At 33.5% G+C, this 10,321-nt stretch overlaps 1 protein-coding gene across 3 annotated transcripts; it reads right to left on the reverse strand.

Annotated features, from left to right (window-relative positions):
- Window positions 1–762: 762 nt before the first annotated feature.
- On the reverse strand, window positions 763–10,034 carry Vps16B (Vacuolar protein sorting 16B). Of its 3 annotated transcripts, none has more exons than XM_068769546.1 (11): window positions 9,916–10,034; window positions 9,099–9,243; window positions 8,255–8,445; window positions 7,292–7,428; window positions 7,011–7,038; window positions 6,107–6,230; window positions 4,649–4,785; window positions 3,942–4,031; window positions 3,302–3,457; window positions 2,410–2,535; window positions 763–1,268 (listed from the first exon to the last, which is right to left on the reverse strand). In XM_068769546.1, exons 1-11 carry the CDS (start codon window positions 9,982–9,984, stop codon window positions 1,248–1,250), a joined length of 1,224 nt encoding a protein of 407 aa, XP_068625647.1. In that variant the 5' UTR covers window positions 9,985–10,034; the 3' UTR covers window positions 763–1,247. The 3 variants fall into 3 exon arrangements, with proteins under 3 accessions (XP_068625647.1, XP_068625646.1, XP_068625648.1); XM_068769545.1 differs by having other exon boundaries at window positions 6,107–6,257; XM_068769547.1 differs by lacking the exon at window positions 9,916–10,034 and having other exon boundaries at window positions 6,107–6,257; window positions 9,084–9,173.
- Window positions 10,035–10,321: the final 287 nt, after the last annotated feature.

The raw sequence follows: 10,321 nt of genomic DNA on the forward strand, positions 1-10,321 counted from the left end.
ATATTTCTCGCTTTTATGTTTGTTAAAGTAAGTATTGTTTGTGAATTATGATTTATACTTTAGGTTGCGGAGTATTAGTTATATAACGATTCTATTTTTGTATTTGGGTAGGTTCGGATTGAGCGCCTATCGGCTGAAATGATGATGATTTGTATAGGCTCCAACAGGATATTGATGATCACGGGAAGTAGGATAGTTTTGGCCATCGGAGAGATGTTTAATGGTAGCCTATGCCTTGCAATGGGCGTCTATCGGCTGATATGATGATGATTTGTACATTTGAATGTGGCAGAATAACACTCATTGTTTTTATGCCTGTAGCACATCTCTGTTGCGAAACTAAGCGACGAACCGTGATAGATTCCAAGATGCTCTAAGCTGTCTCAGGGAACTCCGCGGCGCCCGTGTGTATAGCACACCCTGCACTATAGGTTAAGCCGCGCCTGGCAGGACTCCCCCAGGAGCTTCGGGATATTATTTACATTACTAGATTGGAAGGTCGCTTGAGCTGGTTCTCCATTGTGTGATAAGACGCAAGGGTCCCTGAGAGGTTACCTAGACTTGGGCTTTCAATAAATACAAATTTCTACTTATGGTCGCTGTACGTGGACTGCCAGTCTTAACCACGAATCTCAGTCAACGCCAGTGGCCGCCATTATCTAGAAATCGTAATCCATATAGAATGTATAAATGGTTATGTGGTTGTGGCCCGTATGCAGTATGCTTCAAGAACGCCTGTGAGGGTATAAAAAACAACATGTAATGAATAAAATTTTAATATTAATTATGTAGTAGAAAAGAAGTCTTTAATAAAATTTCACTTAGATCTATAAATATTTTTAAAAATAACGTTTCATAGAGAATTGAAGCGACCGGGCTTGTTGCTGCGACGCCATCTAGTGATGATCTAGCGTAGGAATAAAGTCACAGGCGATTACAGCGCTCGCCTTCTTGCTCTCAAAGAATATGAACGAAACATAGCGCAAAATTTAAAGTAATACATTAAAAAATATCAATAGGATCACAATAAATTACAAAGCCACGTTTACATAGACTAGTTTTGTGGTCCGTGTGTCTCGAGGTATTTCAGTAATATAAACAAGTGCGTGTTCTTGTTGCTTAAATAAGATTAGAAGATCCAGTGGAGTAGGCCGCTCCCAACGGGTGTTATTTAAAATCTATTGGTGAGGCCCATGATCGGCAATAGACATCCTACTGCTGATGATGGTAAGCATGTGTCGCAGGTCTCAATTCTTCCATTTAATAGACTGAAAAATAAAAAGAAGTATAAATTTCTGAAACTGATTTATATACAGAATGATTAGATTAAAAGTATTATGCACAAAAATGAATCTCTTCGCCTTGGTCATGCTATCATTTGAGAACGTTTATACCGATTTCATTCATAGTATTATTTTCTGTTTCCCTATAATATGGTGCAGAACAGGGGCGAGCAACCTTTTTAATCAACAAACCAATTTAAATTTTAAAATTTTTTTGAATAAGATTAAAAATGTTAATGAGAAATTTGGTAATGCTTTTACGATACAAACGTATATGCAATATGTTTTCTAATGATGCATCATTTAGTTTTGATCGATGGTTATTATTAATTTATTGTTTCGGTTTTTCATGTACTACCATTTTATTTCATCAATTTTGCCATTAAATCACTAATATTTTATAACGATATGTTGATGAGAGAGTCTATTAAATAAATTCAAAAGAATTATTAAGAATTCTTTTTAGAAATGTATGAAATAAACACGTAGGTTTGCTATATTATTTACGCAACCGATGTGGAGAACGCCATCTAGTAGCGTCGCTTGCAGTAATAAAGATTTATCGATACACGTTTTGTAAATTAGCGCTATCTATTGAATTTACTGCAATATTATATACACAACGCGGAGTTCGAAAGGCATCCCGCAAATTGCATTAGATGTTACAGACAACATCAATGTAAACAAAGAGAAAATACACGAATTTGTATCAAGAGTACATAAAACATTTATGCAAGACAACAAAGCTGTCTCCAACACACCGGAAAATAAAACCAGTAATGTTGTAAATGAAAAAGAGTTACCATAAACACTAAGTTAACTTTTTACTTATTAAGGTTCTGCTACATCCAACCTGAATCTAACACTCAATATTCCGAATCTAGCACACTCTGCGCTTCCTAGCATCCCGTAAGCGCAACCACTCCGCCGAGTCAGTCTTTATCTATCCTTTGCGCCAAGCGGTCGCCTTTTTATTTACAATTCTTTTATTCATACAAAGCCTTTTCCTAAAATTCATCTCTTCCTTAATAATTAATCAGCTAGAACGTCAATGTATTAACGGGCTGGGTTCCTCAACAATTTTGTATCTAGTTTCGTTATGTTAAATAATTGAAAATGTACTTACTGTGTCTCTTAACGCGTTTTCTGCAAATATGTACTCCTCGGACTGAGGGTTTAGAGTCATTTTGTAATTCGTGAGAGCCGCTCTATCCTTCTGCTTTGCCAGTGTTTCTATTACAACAGAGTGAATCTGAAATGGACGAGAAATTCAACTATTTACTTAATGAGTACTTGCTTTGACCTAGATTTTTATAATCCAGTCTTCCTGTTGATAAATAATAGTCGTGTATTCGCGGCATTGTTAAAATGGCAGAAGGCAGGTCAAATAGTACGCAGAATGGATGGCCGATAGAACGTAAAGGTTCTGGAGTGGAGACCATGGATCGGTTAGCACACCTTACACACAGTTAGCACAGACTACCTCGTTATGGTTATCAGAAAACGCTGGATGCAGGCCAGGACTAATAAGTTGTATTGAAACGTAAGGCGACGGGGAGGGGAGGTACTTCCAACAGTGAATGTCCTTTGGCAGAAATGATGTTGATTTTGATGATTCCAACTGATAGAAAATAATACTTGAACACAATTGGAATACAGTAATGCTTGAGTACTGCTGACGAATGGAAACCCAGTAAATAATGTCGTACTACTTTGGAATTGAAACAACATAAATAATTGTGGACTTCTGACGAATTGAAACACGGTAATTTTTTAATTTGCGTACTTTTGACGAACTGAAATTGAATAAATTTTGCGCAATACCGACGTACTGAAACACAGCAATAATTGGGCACTACTGACTAATTGGAACACAGTTAAACTATCGGGCTACTGACAAATTGGAACACGGTAATTTTTGCGTAATGCACGAAGACTGGGGCATATTTAAACTTGCACAACTTCGCTCAAAATGGAGCTTATACTAAAATAGAAACATTAATAAAGGTCAATCTCACCTTGTACTTCTGCGACAGTCTTAACCGGTCTTCAGTGCTGGCTATTTTGTTAGCGCAAGTGGCGAGCATTCTCTCCGGCGCCTTCAGTTCGCTGAGTCGAGCTAGCAGGGTCTCTATCGGTATATGCGACGACATAGTAGTCCGGCCAAGCCAGTCCTGATTAAATAATCATATTTTATAAATTTAATGGCTATATTCATCATCCCTCCTATGTTGACATTCACAGTTAAATGTTATTAGCCAGGCATAAACTAATAGAAAAAAAAATGTATTTCAAAGTGATTATTTTATACATTGATATAATGTCTTTATAATAAACAACGATTACTTTATCATCATTGCTGAAGGTCACGCCCTTCCTGGAAAGCCTTGGTCGATTATTCGACGCGTTGCCTCTATAGGTTTCTTTGACTTACCTTTCTGAAAGCTCCCGTCACTACCCTCAGAGTCCATCCATATGGTTGGTGAACCTCTTGGTGTCTACCTCTACTTTTCCTCTGACAATCAGCCTATCTAGACTCTATGGTTGCCTCCGAGGTATGTAGTCTAAGTAGCCAAGAATCCGCTTGCAGCATATGGTGGAGAACCTAGTCTTTATATGGAGTATTTAGCACGAATTTAGTTCTCATATAACGCTTACCTTTTTCGTGAATAGAGATTCAACAATGTCCCATTTGTTAGATTTCGCGTGCACATTCAAAACCACCCAGTCGTACTGGAGGGGGCTAATCTGAAACCAGATAGTGAGTTTGTTTAAAATGACCAAAAATGCCACTAATTTAAGATTGGTACCACCACCAAAAATATTGTATCGAACACGTGTTTGAGGGCATTTACTGTTTAATTTTTCTATGCTATAGAGATGTAACTTCTCAACTACTTCACGCTATAGGTGGAGAGGCTGGGTATGGTACTCGTGGCAGACGAACCACATAGGTTGAAGGCCTTGCAATATATTGTCGCTAACCTTTACCAATCAGAATTCTTTCTACACTTAATCAAATTTTAAATGAACTAATGCTTTGAAAGCCCGTGATATGAGCTGATGTTCGTTCTTGACAGGTCTAAAATCTTCAGTGAGCTATAGACAATTTTGTTTATGTCTCTTGTTCAAACCATCACTGCATAGAAATTCACAAAAATAAATTTATTCCTAGTCATTTTGTTGACAAGTATGTATACTACAAAAAAATAACTATGGAGCGAAAACGTCTATAAATGGAATATTTTGATAAACATTATAAAAGTTAGCAATTTTGTATCAATGAAAAAAGATAATTTAAGGTAGAGATTTTAAATAATAAATGGAATACAGAAAAATATTTTTAAAGTAATGGCAGGATGTACCTGTTGCCTTTGACACAAAGTAAGCGGCGACATCATATTTCCCGCGCCTTCTGTCCAATGATGGCTGCAGCAATATGCCAGGCAGTGTAACGGCGATTTGTTATTTAATTCACTTTTTTTGGCGAAACTTTGCCATTCTGGAAATTAATTGATACATGGGTCATTGTATACAGGTGTAATATTTTAAAGAGGTGAATGTATAGTTAGATTGCTGATAATTAATACAAATACCCTATTAAAAATGGTTTTGGAAATAATAAATAATGGTCAAAAACATGATACAAAAGATGACAAACTATGATAAAATAGTCAAAACATTGTTTTACAAATTTAGATTACAACTTATGAAACTTAATTATTGTTCACTATCTAATTCTATTAGCTGTATTGTACTCGCAGAAGTTATTGGCCTGTCGTATTCCAGTGAGAAGTATTCCCTTTAAACAGGGTGACTAAAATACGTGTAAAAGCATTTTAAGACTTTTAAACAAATAACCAATCACTCTGTATATCATTGCAATGTTCCAGCTGATGAGTCCTGTAGCGCTACCGAAGACGCTGTATCACGCTTAATAAGAGCGCAGCGATGTGGTGGCCGCAAAGAGCATGAGGCAGCCCCGCGCAAACATCACGCGGTACAGTGGTTTCGGTAGACATATAATAACAAAGAATATTTCATACCAGACGTGTGTGAAAAAAGCATTGAAAATACACGTGTTAATGTAAGGTGCCATTAAAAAAATTATTATGAAAGAAAGTTACCGACATAGCGAAACTTATTGGCAGAGGGCAGACCATATAGCGCCTAGAACAAGTTTTAGTGACTTTCGGCATTGAAACGTGGTCACGCACTTTTTTATAATGGATCCTTTTATTGGGCGCCTCCCCTACATTCCGTTGTTTTGGGTACGCATAGACAAATTTTTCAAATAATTTATTCACTGCCTAATTTTATTTCCTCGCTCTTCTTTCGTCCTTCTCGATTTATCTATCTCGTTTCTCTTTTTTCACTCTCATAATCTTTCATTCTTTTTCATTCAATAGAATGGTAATAACCATTCATAAATAACCTCTTTTCTTTCACCATTTTCTTCTGGACTGCATTTTTTTCAATTTTTATTTTTGGGCCTAAAGTCTTAATGCTACCTCACATTTACTGAAAAAGCTTTAGAGAGTGTTATGCTCAGGTTTTCTCTTTGAGACCAATTGAAGAATGAGGAGATTAGTAGACGGAGGACAATGGCAGGCCACAGTGAGTAGAACAGATGGCCGCTGGAGCCTTAAGATTCAGAAGCACAAGATGTCCGCCCACACGTTGGTCAGACGACCTTTATAAGGTCTTTGAAAGACTCTGGATGCAGGCCATTCATAAGGTTCTGTTGTAAATGTATGTAAGAGGCTTATATCCTGTAATGAACGTCCTATGGCTGAAATGATGATGAAATAAAAATATCTTACCTAAAAATTTGACGTAATCAGCGACCATCTTCGCTTGGTGTGCATCGACGCCCGGTTGATTAAAATGATTGGCCAGTAAGTTAGTTGTTTTACGAAGCAGGCTTTCCAAATTGCCGAGTTGACTCTTCACAGCATGTTGGAATTGATAAATCTGAATGCGTGATTGTTTTATTTTAAATAATAATCACGTACATTTGTATGTTTCTACGTCGGCTATTGTAAAGAGGCGACAGTTGAAACGTACATGATGAATTTTTAACGCGATCGCAAGTGAAAGGTTTTTGTTAATATTTAAATGTGTGATCGTCAATGTGACATACATTAATTATATAGTCGGTCTCTTGCTAACATAGATATATGTCGACAAATTTGCTAAATGTCTTCATTTGTTATTTATACTCATGACATGTCCATAATCGGTGAAAGTCTGTGATCTAGAGATGAGAAATGGGGAATGAAGGCGATGTGTGAAAGAAAATATGAAAAGGATGGGAAAAAAGAGATTGTGATGGACAAAGAGGAAAGTATATGGAAAACTGAGAAGAGTGAAAAGAGAACGATGAATTTAATTAAAATATCCAAAAAAATTACCCCATAATGTTTTAAAAAAATACCGGTGAGAGTACGAATTTGTTTCAGGACGAGATGAAAACTTACAAAGATAGGTTTGGGAAGCAAAATCTAACGATATAACATATAATTTCTTATGAACAAAAAACAGAACATTTGTTATGGACAATGTGCTCCATTTTTTAAATACATTCAAAATAAAATAATTTCCAACATTTTTAGCTATCGAAAAAATACGCGACGCGATTAAATAGTTTTTTTTTCATATTCAATCTTTTTTAATACAAAATAAAATGTTATCGAAAAAAAATGTTTATACACCGTTTATACTTACAGCTGAATCAGGACTTCGTCCCAGCATTCTGGAACAAAAAAATATACAAACAATTTTTAAAATTCTTTAAATATTTTTTTTATTCCGCAGAGGTCGCTACTATATCACAACATTGTGCTATATTAAAGCCTTATGACAACAAGATGTGTGTAAATTTAAACACACACCTAAATAATTAAACAATATTTCAAAATTTCTTAATTATAAATATATAACTTTCTTTTATATATTATCAGTTACACATACTATTAGTTATCATGATAAAAATGAAATGTACATACGTTAATAAGTCTGTGAGCTCTGATATTTTGCCTTCAGACTGAAGGCTGCCAATATAATGGTTTAGCGCTAAAGGCCTGGACGATAGCAATTCATACACCAGCTTTTTATTCAAGGTTTGTATGAGAAACAATATTACCTGTAAAAAAATTATTCTCAAATAATATTATAATCTTTGTGTAAATAAAAAATTAAAGACAAGTTATTTTTAATCATGTTTAATAAATATGTAGTTAATTTATTATACTATAGAAAATGTAAATAGTAAAAGGCATTGAGATAAGCCTATGTTTAGCAGCAAACGCGAAAAGATAATTGTATGACAAGGTTAAAGTAATCCTACACCAATAAAATTATCACCAAAATTAAATTTTGCTAACTTTAGTTATATTACAAATGTTCCTTATAAAATATTCTGTATAATATCTGAAGAAATAAATATTTTTTTAACATTAAATGAGTTTATTTAAACCATTCTCAAACTATTATGGACATGAAACCTCTTTTTTAAAATGGACTGAACCTTTGACCTTCAACTGCTACTGCCAAATTATTTATAAAATCTATTTCATCTCCAGTTTTACACAAGGTTAGGTAAATAAAGCTGTCACTTTCCTATATATATATACCAAGGCAGTATGAGCATAGTGCAGTAACCATTTTCACATGGGCAGATAGCACCTACTGCTAGCCATAAGCCAACAAGTAGCAGCTTAAAGTTCTGGAGATGGATGGATGGATGGAGAAAGATGAGCACCCATAAGGAGGACAGATGACCTTGTTAAGATTGTCTGAAGACACCTATTTATTAAACTGGTTCATATGGAGATCTTTGGGAGAAGCCTATGTTCAGCTGTGGACATTCTACAACTGAAATTATGATGATGATGAACCAATAATCTTTAGTAATACAAGTCAAGGTAGTTAATTTCGTGTAAATACAAACTCTTTATACATGTACTTACAGCAAGCATAGCATTGCCATCTCCAATAGCAATAGCCCCATCCAAAAGTTCAGTTTTGCTCTTCAGACTCCTATGTACATGCAGCGAGCAGCTTCTTCCAAGTACCAATCTCTTCAATGTAATAGCCACAGTTTCCTCTGATTCATGTTTTGTTTCTTTATTTGGGTCTTTGCCAGACTGTGCTAGTACCACTGTTTCAGGTAAAAGACAATTTATATTGAGATGTAAAATAAATCAGAAATCTTAGTAAAATGTTGTAAAACAATTCTGTAAATTTTATTTTTAAAATTGGATATTCAGAAGTTTCTTTTTTTAACATTTATTATCAGAAGTTAGAATACCAATAGATTATAAAAAGAGTGCTTCTGATTAAAAAAAAATGAGAGATACATATTATTAATAAGATAGACAAGATAACACATCTCTTTGTAGACTTGAATAAACACAGAAAGTAGTGTATTTTGTAACTTATCCATAAATATAATATTTAATTACATAGATAAATATCAATACATCTATTTTAAATAATGCCACCAATATGAAACAGGTGTTAATATCTTGTATCCAATTAAAATTAATTGGATACAAGATATAAATACATCAAAAAACTCAAATTAACTTCAAGATGTGTAAGTTAATTAACTTTCACATCTTCTTCATTAAAAATATATAATATCTTAATATATAATAAAAATTCTACATTAAAAATACCTTTAGGCACTTATAAATCTGATTATCCAATTTTGGGTTAGTATTATAATATATAAGTTTTATTTTTCAACATTAACACTTGATAGTTTACACAGAGCATGGCTATTGCCCAACTTACTTTATTTCTACTCACTTAAATCCAAAACCTTTGGTGACACCAGGCTGGACAATGGTATTAAGGGTCGTTTAACATTGCTAATGTTTGAACTGAGTACACCATCTTCACCTGATCCCGAGGATGATCTTTGACCAATCGCCAAAATCTCTTGAGGTGATAACTGAATGCAACATTAACACATGTGCTAATATATACAATGTAATGTTACACACCTTATTCATTTTTACACTATTTTGAAATAAAACAGTTCAACAATATGAAATATTATAATTTTTTAACATTATTTTTTTTTCTAACATAAATCTGTGTAATTTTTTTATATAATTCAAGCTTACAGTGCCTACAGGAATTTCCCAGTTTTAGTCAAGTTCATAATAAACCTGCATCTCAGCTAGCAAGGAGGATGCATAATTGCAAAATTCATTTTTTCACCCTACATTAATTTTTTTAAATTAAAGAATAATTTATGTTTTTTAAATACATATGTTATATGAATATAATATTCATATCTTTTGTATAGTTTTTTGGGAAAATATAAGGTTTATTGGCCTTTAAGCTTTCTGGAAATATTGCTCATATTTCTAAATTAACCATGGTATAAGTATCCTCGAAAGTATCAACCGTGTTAAAAAAAGCTTTACGTATACATGGTGTCCCAAATGTAAATTTATAATTTATTATAAGAGCATCGTTGAAGATAATACAAAATAATTATCGTAATACTTTAATTAGAACATAAACATTTCCCTGTTTCTAAAACGAGTGTTGTATTCTAACTGTAAATACTATATAAGGAAACTGAATATAGAATTAAATATAAAATAAAACTTACAACATCATCGTCGAAACTAAAAGCCTTTGCTTTTGTTTCACTAGTATTCCAATAATCATCATCATCCATCTTATTGCTTAAAATTATGTTTAGACTTTATTTACAAGTTTCTATTTAACGAAAACACAAACAGAAAATGTGTAAATTGACATCTTGTAACTGTCACAGTTCTTATTGACGTTTCAGCTAGCGTTAGGCAATATATCTTAAGAGAAATTTAATTTATTTTTCAACCATAATCAATAATCTAAAGACAAAAGTATTCATAGGCCTACTTTTTTAAAATATCTGAATAGTGTATATTAGAAGTACAATAGAGGAAGTATTTAATGGATAATATTTTATTTGCTGTATAATGTTAGAATGTCCTTCTTGTATTTTTTATTGCTTAAACTGATAAATCTTT

The sequence above is a fragment of the Battus philenor genome, unplaced genomic scaffold (assembly GCF_028537555.1).
Source record: "Battus philenor isolate CCGP_79_NKW_IND1 unplaced genomic scaffold, ilBatPhil1.0.hap1 SCAF_28, whole genome shotgun sequence".
NCBI lineage: Eukaryota > Metazoa > Arthropoda > Insecta > Lepidoptera > Papilionidae > Battus > Battus philenor.